A 16,958-nucleotide genomic window follows, 5' to 3' on the forward strand; every position below is an offset into this window, starting at 1 on the left:
TACCCTTGAAGATCGCTAAGCAGAAGCGTTACAAGAACGCGGTTGATGGAGTCGTACTCGCGGCGATTCAAATCACGGAAGATCCGATCTAGCGCCGAACGGACGGCGCCTCCGCGTTCAACACACGTACAGCCCGGGGACGTCTCCTCCTTCTTGATCCAGCAAGGGGAGAGGAGAAGTTGAGGGAGAACTCCAGCAGCACGACGACATGGTGGCAATGGAGCTCGTGGTTCTCCGGCAGGGCTTCGCCAAGCACTACGGAGGAGGAGGAGATGTATGAGGAGGAAGGGGGCTGCGCCAAGGGAAGGGTATGGCTGCCCTCCCACCCCCTCGCTATATATAGGGGGGAGGGGAGAGGGGGCCGGCCCCTCTAGATGGATCTAGAGGAGGAGGCGGCGGCCAGGGGAAACCCTAGATGGGTTTGGGCGCCCCCACCCCCTAGGAAACTTGCCCCCCAAGCCGGAAGGGGCGGCTGCCCTAGGGGTGGCGCCCCCACCTCTCCTGGTTACGTGAGAGGGGCTGGGGGAATTTCCTATTCGCCGCTTACTGCGGCAAGTAGTCGCCGCTTCGCACAGGCACAGCTCACCCTGGGCCGGCCCATTTGAGTGGTTTCGCCTCGCGAGATAAACCGCAAAAAACGATCGATCGCACTAGGGATCGAACCTACGACCTCCAGTAGCGGAACACATCGCGCTAGCCACCGCGATTGGCTCGTGCATCTGTAAGAATAGCAATGCTAAACTTAAAGAAACTAAAAACGAGGAAAAATCATTTGTTCCTTCTACTGTTTTTTCTTCAGTCTTATTCTGCCTTTCTTTTTTCTCGTTTTCTTTGTCTTATTCTGTTTTTTTCTTTTTCTTTGTAAGCTTTTCGAAAAGTTCAAATATGGTTCGGAATTTTCAAAAATATTCTTTTTGTCAAAAATTGTTCATATTTCTGAAATAGTGTTCACATTTACAAAATTTTGTTCACAATTTCGAAAAATGTTCCTGGTTTTTTTGTTTGTTTTCTTTATTTTTCTTCTCTTTTTCTCAAAAGAAATTCAAAATATTCAAATTTTGTTCGTATTTTCATAAAATTTTCAGTTTTCGAAAAAATGTTCTCCAATTCAAAATTTGTTCCCGTTACACAAAAAGTTCAAAACTTTCGAAATGCAGAAAATATACCGGAGTTCATAAAATGTTCATGTTTTCATAAAATGTTCGCGCTTCCAAATTTATTCGGGATTTTTCAAAATTGTTCTCTATTTCAAAATTTGTTCTCAAGATTCAAAAAAATGTTTGTGCTTTAAAAAATTGTTCACGCTTCCAAAATTTTTAGGGATTTTTCAAAATTGTTCTCTATTTCAAAATTTGTCCTCGAGATTCAAAAAATGTTCGTGCTTTAAAAAATTGTTTGCGCTTCCAAATTTGTTCGGGAGTTTTCAAAATTTGTTCTCAAGATTCAAAAAATGTTCGTGCTTTAAAAATTGTTCGCGCTTCCAAATTTGTTCTCCATTTCCAAATTTGTTCTAAAAATTCAAAAAATGTTTGTGCTTTAAAAAATTGTCCGTGCTTCCAAATTTGTTCTCTTTTTCAAAATTTGTTCTCAAGATTCAGAAAATGTTTGTGCTTTAAAGAAATGTCACAAATTCCAAAAATGTTTGGGAAATTCAAAATTTGTTTGTGTTTCCAAATTTTGTTTCAAAATTTGTAAAATTGTTCCTGTTCAGTTTTCTGGGCAGTTGTTTGTGTTTCCATTCTAAAAAATATGTTCGCGTCTCCAAAATTCGTTTGTGTGTTGAAAAATGTTTGAGTTTTTTCAAAATTCGTAAAAAAAACTAATAATGTTCGCGTCTGATAAAACATTCACGTTTTGTTTTTGCTATTTGGAAAATCGTAAAGGATGTTTTTCGAACAGTCTTATACTTTCTTTAGTTCTTGTAGGTTTCCGCTGTAGTTTGGTCGACTGAGCGCTTCCATCCTAGTGGCTAGTAGGGTGCGAGTGCAAGTCGAAAGTGCTGTGTTCGATTCCCAGCCATCACACCCTGCTATTTTTTTGGAAATTATCACTTGTATTTGCAGCGCACTCCAATGGGTCGGCCCAATCGGCGCACCGCAGCGACGTGCGTGTGCGAAGTCGCGTCGCCCCCTATGCGTCGGCGCCCTGTTGGACGCAACGAGCGTCCAGTAGGAGCTCCCGGGGTTGGGAGGGGCGCACAGCCCCTTAGTGGGCTGGTTTGCCCCTTCCCCTTGGCCCATAAGGCCCCCGAACGCTTGTCGGGGCCTCCGAAATCCCTTTCGGACATGCTGGCCATAGCCTGGTACCCCCGGAACAATTCGGACTCCAATACCCTTCGTCCAATATACCGATCTTCACTTCCGGACCATTCCGGAGCTCCTCGTCATATCCGGGATCTCATCCGGGACTCCGAACAACCTTCGGTAACCACATACTATTTCCCATAACAACTCTAGCGTCACCGAACCTTAAGTGTGTAGACCCTACGGGTTCGGGAACCATGCAGACATGACCGAGACACCTCTCCGGCCAATAACCAATAGCGGGATCTGGATACCCATATTGGCTCCCACATGTTCCACGATGATCTCATCGGATGAACCACCATGTCGGGGATTCAATCAATCTCGTATACAATTCCCTTTGTCTATCGGTATGTTACTTGCCCGAGATTCGATCGTCGGTATCCCTATACCTTGTTCAATCTCGTTACCGGCAAGTCTCTTTACTCGTTCCGTAACGCATGATCCCGTGGCTAACTCATTAGTCACATTGAGCTCATTATGATGATGCATTACCGAGTGGGCCTAGAGATACCTCTCCGTCATACGGAGTGACAAATCCCAGTCTCGATTCGTGCCAACCCAACAGACACTTTCGGAGATACCTGTAGTGCACCTTTATAGCCACCCAGTTACGTTGTGACGTTTGGTATACCCAAAGCATTCCTACGGTATCCGGGAGTTGCACAATCTCATGGTCTAAGGAAACGATACTTGACATTAGAAAAGCTCTTAGCAAACGAACTACACGATCTTGTGCTATGCTTAGGATTGGGTCTTGTCCATCACATCATTCTCCTAATGATGTGATCCCGTTATCAATGACATCCAATGTCCATGGTCAGGAAACCATAACCATCTATTGATCAACGTGCTAGTCAACTAGAGGCTTACTAGGGACATGTTGTGGTCTATGTATTCACACATGTATTACGATTTCCAGTTAATATAATTATAGCATGAACAATAGACAATTATCATGAACAAGGAAATACAATAATAACCATTTTATTATTGCCTCTAGGGCATATTTCCAACAATTTCTACACAGAAAAGACCATTTGCCACATGTTCCTACATTTTTTTTGCTCCAGCTCCACTCGATGATCCCTGTCCTCTACCAGCATCACACTCTATATGCTGCTTTGCTCTGTGACTCAAGGACCAAACCTATTTTAACTCACAATCAAGAAGAACCCTTCTTGGTAATTGATGTCAAAGGGGGAGAGAGAGATCACATCAAAGCTTAATTCTTCAAAAGGGGGAAAAGAGAATACTTCAAATAGGAAGGAAGAGAGAAATCACATAAAAGCCCAAGATGCTTGCTATTCAAAGAGGAGAGAAGTCACATGTCTTTAGAGGGGAAAAGACATGTTCATGTTTTCTTATTTGGTTTGCTCTGATTTTCTATTTTCTTTGCTCTGATTTTCTGTTCCCTATCTTCTCCCAGTATCCCATACAAGATTCAGGGGGAGCAAGACATCCAAGGGAAGAAAATCTTCGAATTCATTGCATAGCTTTACCTTTTGGGGACATGTCTATATCTAATAGAGTATCCGGTGCTCACACTCTACATGTCATCCCAATCTTGGTACTCTTGTCGTTCCTTTTGTTTGCTCTGGCTAGTAGATGTATCTGTGTTATCTAACCTTGTTTACTCAGGTTCATCCCTTTCTAAGCCAACTCAAGACCACAAGGTAAGTATATGCATCACACTCATGTGCATGAGGATTTCTTGCTGTTGTACATACTATTTGCAAGAAGGACTCATGAGCATGAAGGTACATTTCCTATATTCACATCTTTTGCTCTGATGCATATAGCCAAGATACATGTAACACATTGCTTACTCTGTCATGCTTATGCATTCACATGCTCTTATATTCCATATTTACATGATTGCATACATATAGGGGGAGCCTATGCATGTTACATGTCTTTCCAAAGCTTTACTTGTTATTCTCTATATCTTTATCTAAAGCTTTGATGTATGTTGTCATCAATTACCAAAAAGGGGGAGATTGAAAGCACAAGTGCTCCCTGGGTGATTTTGGTAATTAATGTCAACTTATTTCTTGTTGGACTAATGTTTTCATCTAGTATGTTTCAGATAAGTTCAACAATGGAGTGGCATGGACTAGAGGATGTGGAACCCCTTCAAGATGATAAGGACAAAGGATTGGCTCAAGCTCAAAGCTCTGGACTCTACATTTTCTATTTTAGTGATCCAAGATCACATTGAGTCCATAGGAAAGCCAATACTATTAAGAGGGGATGAGGTGTTGCTTAATGGCTTGCTTGCTCAAAGTGCTTAGTGATATGCTCCAAAACCCTCAACCACTTTCTCACATCCACATATGTCCCAAACCAAAAGTCAAACTCGGCCCCACCGAAACTTTCTATCCGGCGCCACCGAGTACTCGTGACATAGCCACCGCTAGAAACCCTAATCAATTCGGTCTCACCGATTGGATCTCGGTCTCACCAAGATGGGCTTGCAAACTCTCTGTTGCCTATTGCATTAATTTTGGTCTCACCGAAATATGAAATCGGTCCCAGCGAGTTTGCTTGGCCAACTCTCTGTTGTGCTTATTACCCAAATCGGTCCCACCGAGTTTGTGTAATCGGTCCAACCAAGATAAGGCTCTACCCTAACCCTAGCACATCGGTCCCACCGAGTTGATCATGTCGGTCCCACCGAAATGCCTAACGGTCACATTATGCACCAAATCGGTCCGACCGAGTTTTCTGTTTCGGTCCCACCGAGTTTGGTGATTTGTGTGTAACGGTTAGATTTTGTGTGGAGGCTATATATACCCCTCCACCCACTCTTCATTCATGGAGAGAGCCATCAGAACATGCCTACACTTCCAACATACATTTTCTGAGAGAGAACCACCTACACTTGTGTTTTTTTTACAGAAAGACTGTAAGGGAACCCCCTACAGTATAATTGGTGCAACAAACCCAAATTGCAAGTGCCATGTTTTGAACCTGGGTGGGTAGGAAGGCATCAGCCCCTTCCCACCACTAGGCTATGCCTTAGTCTGCCACCTACACTTGTGTTGAGGTCAAGATATTCCATTCCAACCACATAAATCTTGATCTCTAGCCTTTCCCAAGTTGCTTTCCACTCAAATAATCTTTCTACCAAATCCAATCCTATGAGAGAGAGTTGAGTGTTGGGGAGACTATCATTTGAAGCACAAGAGCAAGGAGTTCATCATCAACACACCATCTATTACCTCTTGGAGAGTGGTGTCTCCTATATTGGTTAGGTGTCAGTTGGGAGCCTCCGTCAAGATTGTGGAGTTGAACCAAGGAGTTCGTACGGGCAAGGAGATCGCCTACTTCGTGAAGATCTACCCTAGTGAGGCAAGTCCTTCGTGGGCGATGGCCATGGTGGGATAGACAAGGTTGCTTCTTCGTGGATACTTCGTGGGTGGAGCCCTCCGTGGACACGCGCAACCGTTACCCTTCGTGGGTTGAAGTCTCCATCAACGTGGATGTACGATAGCACCACCTATCGGAACCACGGATAAAAAATCTCCGTGTCTCCAATTGCGTTTGCACACTCCAATCCCATCCCTTTACATTCTTGCAATTTGCATGATTTACTTTCCGCTGCTCATATACTCTTGTCATGCTTGCTTGATATGTATTGTGAATGTTTGAACTTGTGCTAAAACTCCACTTCAGCTTAACGAATTTAAAAACTGCAACTGTTCTTGCGAAGTGTCTATTCACCCCCCTCTAGACACCTCTTCTCAATCCTTTCAGAGAGTGACAGAGTGATCTTTGAGGTTGGTGGGCAGGAAGGATCGCAGCTTGAAACTAGAGAGGGATGGCAGCTTGGTTTCCTGCAAGCAAACGACCCTAGGGCAGCAAGAGGTTATAGTATCACGGACCAGCGAACACTTGTCATTTTCCCCCAGCCCCCGGACATTCCAACTTAGAATCTTCATGGATTAGCAACGAGTGTACAACCCAAAGGAAGAGACCAAAGTAAACTGAAGAGAATGCATGCGGTGACCGACACTGAAACAAACTTGCTGCAATGAAAACATACATGGTATAGATCAATGCTAGACTCGACTGATATGATAAACCTGCCCCAAGAGCAGTCCAAACTACAACCTCTAGAAACCTCATGATAACCTTGAGAAAGATGACAACCTGCTGTCCTAAACATGAAAATCATAACTACAGCAGACTCGAAGACTGGAGTACTGATACTGAACTACTCATTGGAAGAGCCGAGGAAGCGCACGGAAGAAGCAGAGGAGCTGCTGGCAGTGGGAGAAGCATCACCAGAAGCAGATGCTGAACGGTTCCTGACTTGATCGAGGATGGCAGGTGCGTTGAGGTCGCACACTTGGGCAATCTGACGCAGTTTCCCCCTCGTCAGCGGAGATGGGGTGTCCATGAGCGGCAGCTGAAGCAGCCCCGCCACGGTTGTCGCCTTCGCCTTCTTCTGACGCGAGGAGCTGGGACGGCGAGACGGTCCGCTGCCATAGCCAGACTCGGATGCCGCTGCCTTCCGCTTAGCAGCGGGCTCCACCGAGCCCAAGTGCATGTCGTCATATGCGCTCCTGATCCGCTAGCTGTGACGGGGGGACACATGCACCACCGGCTGCGCCTGCACCTCCCCCACGTGTTGGCCTTGGATTGGATCCGGGGCTGGACCAGAGGCAGCACGACCCTCGTCCCCCGGACGCCAAGACGCCGCGCCCAGATTCAGATCGAAGCCCACAGCAGATGGCACCCCTGAAGCGGCAGCCGGCCCCGGAACAGAGGGGAACAGCTGCAGCATAGACTTGGTGGAGATGAGGTCGCCGGCTGCCGGCTCGGGCTGTGGCTCGCGGCAGCTGCAAAAGACGGTGGCAACCTGCGGGGGGAGCGCCGCACAGGCACCATGGCTGAGGTCAGTGGCCACCACAGGCGAAGGCGAGCCACTCTGAAGTACCCCAGGCGTTGCACTCGGCCCATTATCCCAACATGATTAAGCTTTGTAAATCAAGATGATTTGGCACTGATCATAAGGGATTACTGTAGTGTGATGCTGGGGATGTTACAGTACCCTAACACCATAACCTCACTTGTATTGAAATGTGTAGCACTCTTGAAAGCAGAGTAGGAGGAATGTAACGTTGATAATATCAATCTCAGTGCCCTCAACTAACAAGATAGTGTTGTCGGCATATTGGAGGAAAGATACGCCTCCGGGAACTAGTTGAGGTACTACGGCCCGGATATACACCCAGGAGCCGGAGGTGCTTATCCCGAGGGAATGAATACAGTCTTTGCGGTTTTTCGCCTTAGAAGAAAATGAACCGACAGTCGCAAAAAAAAAACGACAGCCCCTTGCTCTGTGGGCCTAATGTGTTTCTGCCTAGATGCAGCTAGACGCGGCCGTTCCAACGGGCCTGTTTCAGCTCCCGTTGACGACCAGCCCTCAGTATCACCGGCCCACACAGGCCACAGGATGATAGTTGGTCACCGTCTCTTTCTCAAAAAAAAAAAAAAAAGTTGGTCACCGTCTGTCGCCGTCGCGTCCGTCCAGCACGAGCGGAGCAACCGAGGCATCCAGAACGCGGCGAGCGCTACCGTCGGATCCGTGCTCCCGTCCGCGCACAATGCCGAATGGCGCGTGGACGCGGGATCCGTCGAAGGGTCCCAGTTAAAACCAAAACCAAAGTCTGCTGACGCGTCTCTTCTCTTCCCCCCGCCCCCATCCGTATCCCAGCCAAGCGCCCCGTGACCGTTCCATTTCCACGCTCCCCCTCTTCTCCCCATTCGCCTTGGGTCGGCTCAGCCTTGCTCCGGATTGCAGCGCGGCGGCACACTTCCTTCCTACCAGTACCAGGTCAGTCTCCTCTGCTCTTCTCATCCCATCTTCCAAGTTCCAAATCCCGCGTCAGATATGTGGTGCCCAAATGCAATGGTAGGCAAACCACCACTGTTCAATGTTCATCACTTGGTTGGTTTCGCCTGTGCTGTGTAGACTCTAGTGCGACGCGAATGTGCAATGCAGGGAACCCCCCGTATGCACCTCGTATTGCCTGCTTCGCCACTCATGCTCTGCTCCCTCCCTCTCGTAAATGTGTAGCACTATGAGTTGCCCTGATTAGTTGAGGTTTCTGTAGGCTGGACAAATCTGATAGGTATACTATGCTGAGTTCTGGCCATGCCTGTCGAATTATATGGGTCCAAGTCCAACTGTCCAACCCCAAATCTAATAAGCACTCCTAGTAGTATATATCAGTTAACATTACTTTCTGTTTTGACATCAGCAGCATATAAACTATGGCTTAGTTTCAGGGCCCAAACCACAACCTTATCCGCAAATATGTAAAGTAGAGTATTGGGCTTAACGTGCACAACATGCTGTCAAAGATGCCGCGCTTACTCTTTTCGGCATTACTTATGTTGTAAGGGTTTCATCTTACTCTGAAAGAGCTTTGTGGTGAAAAGGAAATCTAAAAGTTCTCGCATCATACTATATCATGCGGCGGGTAATTCAAGTGCGGATGACAAAGATCCGCATAGAGTTTCCCACATAAATGGAAAAGCTGATTCACTACCATAGACTTGATATGTGTCATGCACTTTGCAGTCTCATCCATATCCCAATCCCAAATACATGTTGTGAAAAACTATTGGCTGCAACTGGGTATCTTTTATTCATCAGGCACTTGACTGTGATGCCATTGCTTGTACTCTAATGTCCATTGTCAGAGATTAAAAAAATTGATCCATGCTCATCAACCAGCTTCTACTGTCTACGTTTTATGGCCCATTCGGGACATTCTTCTGCCTTTTTCATGCGAAAGGTGTCCTGTGGAAGAGTCATATTGCTTTCTTAGAAATGGATGTCAAACTTCTGTGAAGACGATATCGTTGTTCTTTCGTAACTGCCAAAACGTCTTACATTTGTGAACAAAGGGGTACCTGCTAAGATGGGTAGGACGTAGTTGTGACGCTTTACTTCATTTTAGCACCTGCTTTCAGACCCATTTTCTAGCCAGAAATACTAATTTGGTTGCTTGGTCACATCTTATAGCTCAATCAACACCATACTTTCTTAATAATTCCGCTGCTGTATATAGTAGATAAGTGCCTCTTTAAAATGGTCCTAGTAAAGCATAATTTTGGGACATGTCTAATTGAATTGTTAAGTTTTGAAGCAGTGTAAAACCAATTTATTAAGCAACACATGTTAAGTATTATTGCAGCTAAAAATGGAAATTCTGGGGCCAAATATCTGTGCCTGTAAAATCCTTCTTTCTGTGATGTCTGTCATTATAGCACCTCCTCTCCGAAAGTGTTTCAGACTAGTAATTAGTCCACCATTTTTTCAGACCCCAAAGCATCCGAGATGGCGACTACATTCACGGCACCAATTCTCTGCAACTTGAGAGCGAACCCACGCCTGAACCACAGCACCAGACAACAGCCACGGCACTTGCACCTGAGCTCGGCGAGAATGGCGCCCACGCTGACAGGCTCAAGAACACGGAACGACTTCCGCGCGGCGGCCGTGTACAAGGTGAAGCTGATCGGGCCGGAGGGGAAGGAGAGCGTGATCGAGGTGGCGGAGGACAGCTACATCCTGGACGCGGCGGAGGAGGCCGGCGTGGAGCTGCCCTACTCGTGCCGCGCCGGCGCGTGCTCCACCTGCGCCGGCAAGGTCCTGGAGGGCGGCGTGGACCAGTCGGACCAGTCGTTCCTGGACGACGCGCAGGTCGGCGCCGGCTACGCGCTCACCTGCGTCGCCTACCCCACCTCCGACCTCGTCATCGAGACGCACAAGGAGTCCGACCTCTACTAGCATGTAGCAGCACTAGTTTCGTTCAATCTTTGGCAGTCTGTCTGATCTGATCCGCCTGCATATGTAGCTGTCGCCTGAATCTTAGCTAAATTTTATTCTTGCTTCATCGCCGTCGACTTTAACCTGAGCAAGTGCACTTTTTATTTTCATTTTGTCCTTCTCTCGATGTTCTCATGTGGGTATCTCGGAATCTGTCGAGCCCATCTTGACGTGGACGGCCGTGGGTATTGCTGTGGCGCGTCAATCGGTTTCAGGTTCGCCGCCGTTCTCGCCACGTCCACGAACAAGAACGGGTGAATCTTCCCCGGAGTGTTGTGCCGCGCGCATTGCGTGTTTTTGCTATCGCGCGCGGCAACATCATCCCATTATCTGGATGCTTTGGTGCAGAAAGGTGTGTCACTTGACTTGGGGGTAAAGTATACTACATACGTAACATACCACCACCGCCACGAAAACATCCATCTCGACAGCGCGAGGAGATGCTTTTTTTGAACTCCAAAATTGCTGTGATCTTTGGCGGTATATGTTGGTTGGTTGGTTGGTGTATACGTACGTTTTGTAAACACACTTGAAAAGACCTTTTGCGGTTTGGTGCGAAGAAAAGAGATGTAATAATAGGGTCGGCACGAAGCGTGCGTGTCCAAAACGGATTCGCGTGTACCTGTACTGGATATCCCATCGGCGTTAGGTGCGGCATTGAGGTCGAGCAAGCGGACTGGCCGTCCCTGGTCGTGGTCGTGGGGAGCGCAGTGCAGACAAAAGTTGAGGAAACAAAAGACGATGAACTGGCGGCTCAAGGACGATTTGTAGGGCAAAGATGCCGAATTAAAAGGCGCCAAATGGAGGAAAGGGGATCGTCGATCACGATGTTGCTCACATGTAGCGTATCGAATTATTGTTGTCACAACTCACGAATCATAGGATCCAGTCGTGGGTGTGAGCGAGTAAAGTCTAAAATAAACCTTCAACTCATAGAGCTAGTCCGAATCAAACCTCGAACTCACAATCCCTGAAATCGATACCCCGTACTTAACAATCCCGGTCAATTCCAACCCTAAACCGGCCGTATACTGTTTGTCGTGCTGGTAAAAGAACAATCCCGACCAGGATTGTGGCTGTTTTCACTGACTATGCGGTCCTACTTGTCATATTCATCTTCTTCCGTGACGAGGCACGGGTCTCCACGGTGCTTGACGTGATGCAGTCATGCAGACCCAAGGCTACGATGAGAGCACCATGCCCGGCGAGCTGGCCACCATTAATTGTCGTGCTCACTTCTTGCAGGCTCCCGTGCCTGCCCCTCAGGGGCCCTCTAGGGCGTCTGCTCCGTCCAACATCAGCAGCCGGCCGGACAACTCCACAGTCAACGCGCAAGCGTGATGTCTTCCGCGGGTGCGCTCGATGGCCCTGCACATCGAGTGCAGCATCCTGGATCTGCCTCACGTCGTCGCGGAGGCCCCGCTGACGGCTAGGAGTGGTTCATCGCCCGTGTTATGTTCTCCCGGCCATGCTATTCAGCGACATGAATGTGCTGGGCTCGTACGGGATTAATAACTTCGGCGAGAGATGCAAGTGCAAAAGGCTAACATAGTCAAGCAAGCAAGCAGGTAGATTGATCCGAAGCTAGCCACGGGATTTACTTGTGAGTTTACGGACAAGTTGCATGGGTATAAAGTATAAACATTATTAGGTGTCGCAACAAGAGATGGAGCATGCGGACGCCGGCGAGGCAATGTCCTCGAGCGCGAAGTCCCAGCGGCCGTGGAGAGTAGGAGGTGCTGGATGAGGACCGGCGCTGGCTGCAGGAGAGCGAGAGAGAAGGGGCTTGGGATGAAGATGCATGCGACATGTGGGGTAGGGATGTCAGTGAGAGTAGAAAATGATCCTGGCCGGGATGGATCTTATCCCGGAACACCAAACGGGTCCAAGGTCGAGATTGACCGGGATCAGTGAGTTGAGGACATCATTTTCACGGATTAAGAGATTGAGGTTTGATTCCGACTAGCTGCATGAATTCAAGGTTTAAAACAGACTTTTCCCGGTGTGAGCTAATGCGCCAATTCCACAGGCTCGCGCGGTGCCTGGTCCGTCGTGTTAACAAAATTTGAAGTGTAGAGCTAAACGAGTTGCTACGACTGTATGCGGCAATGTCGCAGCTCGGCGCGGACAAGGAAGGAGGCAGCCCGTGACCGGAATGCGGCGAGTCTGACGGACGCGCGATCGGGCGGCGGGCCCGGTCCACGTGCCGCCGCGTCGGAACGGCGTCACAGGCGGTGTCCGGCGCACCCAGCCGCATCGCGTCGACGGCCACCGCCCCATCACCGCGCACCGACGCCAGCCTGCCGCCTGCGTGGTCCCGCTCTAGGACCCGTCGACTTAACCTTGCTTCCCGTTTGGGAGAAACCGTTCATTATCGGACGTCCAGTACAAAATGCATATGCGTGTGGCCTTCAACTTGCGTCTCGTTGCCTCGCCTGAAACCTGCAGCCAGCGTGATTCGTGCCGCGAGCGTCTATTTTCGTCTGGGGAAGCGCCTCTGATCTCACCAACGGGCTCGACGGACGGAGGATTGGGCCGAGAGAAGCACGGAATCACGAGGGGGGAATGCGGGCACCAAACCTGCGGGTGCGCACGTCGGATCCCGTCCCGAACATGGAATGGTCGGCGCGGCGGAGATACCAGGTCGACACGCGTCGACGGCGCACATGTATAAGGCAGCAGGGCTGTACCTGCCGCCGGACCGGCCCACGCGCACACTCGTTTCCGTCCCAAGCTCTTCCCGACCTCGCTCTCCCTCCTCGCGCTTTCCTGCACCAGGCACACAAAACCCTCGCTCCAGAGGCACACGCAAGGCCTAACCAACGGCTGTAACTGTCGTCAGTCGTCACCACTGTTGCCGCCCCTTAAATATCCCAAAAGACCACCCCAAGCCCAAAAACGCAAGCAAAACGCAGCGCAGACACACTCCGTCCACACAAACACGCGAGCAGCGGGCGAGCATCCAGAGGTCAAGCATTTCCCCAGTGCCTGGCTGGAATCGGAGCTTCAAGCTATCTGCGTCCACACTCGTCGAGTATTCCGGCCATGGCCGTGGCGGAGCCGTCAAGAACAGGGCCGCCGCCTCGCGTCTTCCTCCTCGTCTTCGCCATCCTTCTCACGGCCACAGGTGAGCGCCGTGCAACTCTGTGACTATACATCCTCGCATATTCGCTTCGCACGCTAGCTAGAGAGGGTTTTGCGGGGCATACAGAGGGTTGGATTAGAGATTGTGTACATGATCATTGCATGATGATGCTCCAAAGGACCTTCGAATTTGTGCTTCACCCGGTAGAGCTAACTCGTTTTGGTTTGGGCTCAAAGCTGCGATCCTTTGTTTTCCTTGTATTGTAAATGCTTTACATGCCATTTGTGTTGTACGCTAGCTGATGTCTATTTAGTTCCATTGTCATCTATCAAACTTATCACACAACATCATTGATCATGGAGCGAAGTGGTCTTTCATTTCTTGTTTCCTCTGTACAGAGTTTCTCTCTGATATCTGATGCGTTTATTTTATTTTAATTCTTTTCGGAGTGCAATCTTTGCTCTCCTTTTTAGTCTCAAAATGTTTTTTTCAAGCCCCCAAAATTAAAATTTAATCTTGGCTGCCTGATTTCCCTTAAGTACCAGCATGACATGACGATCTAGCTATCGATAGTGGTTGTTAGGTGTACTTGCTGAGATTATCTTATCACTTATCTGGACGTAGTAGTACGTTTTAAACGAATATCCAGAGAGCTCACATGGTCCCTCAAGGTGCTCCATGGCGTAAGGAAGGCTGCCCACTACGTACCACTAGGGAGCATCTCCCAAATCCCAATACCAAATCCAAGCCATTCCGGCATTATTTTCCCTTTGCTTTCCTTCCCAAATTGACGTGGATCCGATCTGGTGCTGAGCTGCGATGACTTTCCCAGTAAAGTATCTCCCAAAGGGTACCCAAGTGGCTTGCTCATTACAGTTCTTGAGCTAAACCTGGTGTACTTTTGGATCGCTTGTGGCCATTGGATGACTGGAGCAAAATGAAACGCTCTAAAAAGGTACTCCCTCTGTTCAGAATTACTTGTCGCGGAAATGAATGTATCTAGACGTATTTTAGTTCTAGATACATCCATTTTTAAGACAAGTAATTCCGAACGGAGGGAGTATCTGACAACGTACGTGGTCTTTATATTGGCTTGATTCTTGGTAGGATGCCCCAGTCACATGCTCTTTCACATGTGGATCCGAGCTTTCACTGTATTGTGCAATTAAACAAGTACTCCCTGATGTTCTAACTTTTTTTCTAAATCAGATACATGTAGACATGTTTTGATGTGTTTGTCCACTCATTTCAGTCTTTATGTAGTTTATATTAGAATATCCACAACATCTTATAACAGTGAATGGAGGAAAGTATTTTGAACCTTTGAGGACGTGTCTCCAGTTGGACAAAATTGATCGACGTTTCATACTAATATATGATCCAAGCGATCATAATCAAATTAATCACAATCTCCAAATTAGTAATGAATATAGTGAGCATTGTCGTCAAGATCACCAATTAGTCATCTCCCCGTTTTGCCTGTGCGCGAAATGCAGTCTCTGTCTGTGAAAGTTGATGTTGATGCATGCATGCAGATCGTGGTTTTCTGACTTGTTAGTACAATGGCAGCAGATGAGGCGGTGGCAGCCGGAGGCCTATCGATCGGGATCAACTACGGGCAGATCGCGGACAACCTCCCTTCGCCGTCCCGCGTGTCCATGCTCCTCCGGTCGATGCAGGTGAGCAAAGTGAAGCTCTACGACGCCGACCAGAATGTGCTGAGCGCGTTCCTCGACACGGGTGTGGAGTTCGTCATCGGCATCGGCAACGAGAACGTGTCGGCGATGGTGGACCCGGCGGCCGCGCGGGCGTGGGTCCAGCAGCACGTCCGGCCGTACCTCCCGAGCACGCGCATCACCTGCATCACCGTCGGGAACGAGGTGTTCAAGGGCAACGACACCGACCTCAAGGACAGCCTCCTGCCGGCGATGAAGTCCGTGTACCAGGCGCTCGGCGCGCTGGGCCTGCAGGGGCAGGTGAACGTCACCACGGCGCACTCCCTGGACATCATGGGCAGCTCCTACCCTCCGTCCGCCGGCGCGTTCCGGCCGGACGTCGTCCCGTACATCCAGCCGCTCCTCGACTTCCTGTCGGCGGCGAGGTCCCCGTTCCTCATCAACTGCTACCCGTACTTCGCCTACAAGGACGACCCCACCGGCGTGCCGCTGGAGTACGTGCTCTTCCAGCCCAACGCCGGGGTGACGGACCCGACCACGGGGCTCAACTACGACAACATGCTGTACGCCCAGGTGGACTCGGTGTACGCCGCGGTCCAGGCGCTGGGCCACACCGACGTGGACGTGAAGATCTCCGAGACCGGGTGGCCGTCCAAGGGCGACCCCGACGAGGCCGGCGCCACGCCGCAGTACGCCGGGATCTACATCGGAAACCTGCTGCGGAGGATAGAGACGAAGCAAGGGACGCCGCTGAGGCCGGCGGTGCCCATAGATGTCTACGTCTTCGCGCTCTTCAACGAGAACCTCAAGCCGGGGCCGGCCTCCGAGCGGAACTACGGGCTCTTCTACCCCGACGGCACGCCGGTCTACAATGTCGGCCTGCGCGGCTACCTCCCGCCGATGGATGAATCGGACGCCACGCGGACGGTAAGGACCTCCGGGATCCGTCTTCTCAGATTCTGCAAGTTCGTTGCAAACTTTCTGAATGTGGATCATACGTCGTCCGAGAATATTTGGTGTCTTGCTCTTTACGAGACGGCACTGTCGTCTTTTGCATTTCTACTTTGTGTGAGACCTGAGCCTGACGTGCCTGGAAATGGCCTCTGTCTTTTGCAGGCGATTCACTTCTTGGCGCTCATCGCCTTGGCATTTGTCACCCTCGTCTTATCCTGAGAGTATATACTGCTGACCACTGCAGACTGCAGTAAAGCGAGCAAAGATGTTGAGCCTGAGCATCTTTAGTTAAACCCAAAGCCCGAGCATCTTTTGCTGCTAGGGATTTCACTGGTAGATCACAAGGTGAGAAAACTGACTGAAAAACCTGCTTTTGGGAATTGCTTGTGGCTAACAATTGCAGCTTCTTTTCACCCAAGCAACGTGCTATTTCGCTGGAAAAAACTAACCGATGTGCTTTGTTTCTCCAGGATGCTCGTGATCATCAGAAACGCACAGCTAGCCCTGGCAAATCACTCTTGTCATTTCGGCAGCATACAGGAGCTGTAGCTGTTAACTCCATACATACATACATACTGAGAATGAAGTTTAACTAACTGCTTGGGCCATACATACATACTGAGAATGAAGTTTAACTAACTGCTTGGGCATGATAGATGGCCAATATTTGTACAAACAACAATCATTTAATAGGATTCCTCTTGATTCATTCTGGACATATCTTCTCTGTACATGAAGCTGTATAGTATTTGTACATAGGACAAAAATATTCAGGACAAGGCTGCCAATTTGTCACGTGTACTGTTCTTCTCGTGATACTTCTTAAAAGCATCTCCAACGCCGACCCTTAAATCGGACATCACATCCGTCTGCGGACAGGGGTCTGGACACTGATATGGGAGTTAGCCATTTAAAGTTTGCCGCTATCTTCCGGCCACATTTGATGTAAATTTAAACAAACTTGACAACTTCCATTTAAACTTAGATAATTTTCACATATAAGCGGTTGGTTTTCATCTAAACCGGAGCACATTCATTATATTTTCGACATATCTCAACTAAACTATAGCGGACTCGGCTATTCTGACCTA

The 16,958-nt window shown here is 48.9% G+C and overlaps 2 protein-coding genes across 3 annotated transcripts; both read left to right on the forward strand.

Annotated features, from left to right (window-relative positions):
- Positions 1 to 7,974: 7,974 nt before the first annotated feature.
- On the forward strand, positions 7,975 to 10,262 carry LOC109762748 (uncharacterized). The gene is made up of 2 exons (XM_020321622.3): positions 7,975 to 8,148; positions 9,644 to 10,262. The coding sequence occupies exon 2, from the start codon at positions 9,661 to 9,663 to the stop codon at positions 10,111 to 10,113; it is 453 nt and encodes a 150-aa protein (XP_020177211.1). The 5' UTR covers positions 7,975 to 8,148; positions 9,644 to 9,660; the 3' UTR covers positions 10,114 to 10,262.
- A 2,593-nt stretch (positions 10,263 to 12,855) lies between these two features.
- LOC109762760 (glucan endo-1,3-beta-glucosidase 14) lies at positions 12,856 to 16,662 on the forward strand. 2 transcript variants are annotated; one of them, XM_020321639.4, is made up of 4 exons: positions 12,856 to 13,279; positions 14,810 to 15,840; positions 16,030 to 16,212; positions 16,338 to 16,662. In XM_020321639.4, the coding sequence occupies exons 1-3, from the start codon at positions 13,198 to 13,200 to the stop codon at positions 16,084 to 16,086; spliced, it is 1,170 nt and encodes a 389-aa protein (XP_020177228.1). In that variant the 5' UTR covers positions 12,856 to 13,197; the 3' UTR covers positions 16,087 to 16,212; positions 16,338 to 16,662. The 2 variants fall into 2 exon arrangements, with proteins under 2 accessions (XP_020177228.1, XP_020177221.1); XM_020321632.4 differs by having other exon boundaries at positions 13,038 to 13,279; positions 14,807 to 15,840.
- The last annotated feature ends 296 nt before the right edge of the window (positions 16,663 to 16,958 follow it).

Source organism: Aegilops tauschii, chromosome 2 (assembly GCF_002575655.3).
Source record: "Aegilops tauschii subsp. strangulata cultivar AL8/78 chromosome 2, Aet v6.0, whole genome shotgun sequence".
NCBI lineage: Eukaryota > Viridiplantae > Streptophyta > Magnoliopsida > Poales > Poaceae > Aegilops > Aegilops tauschii.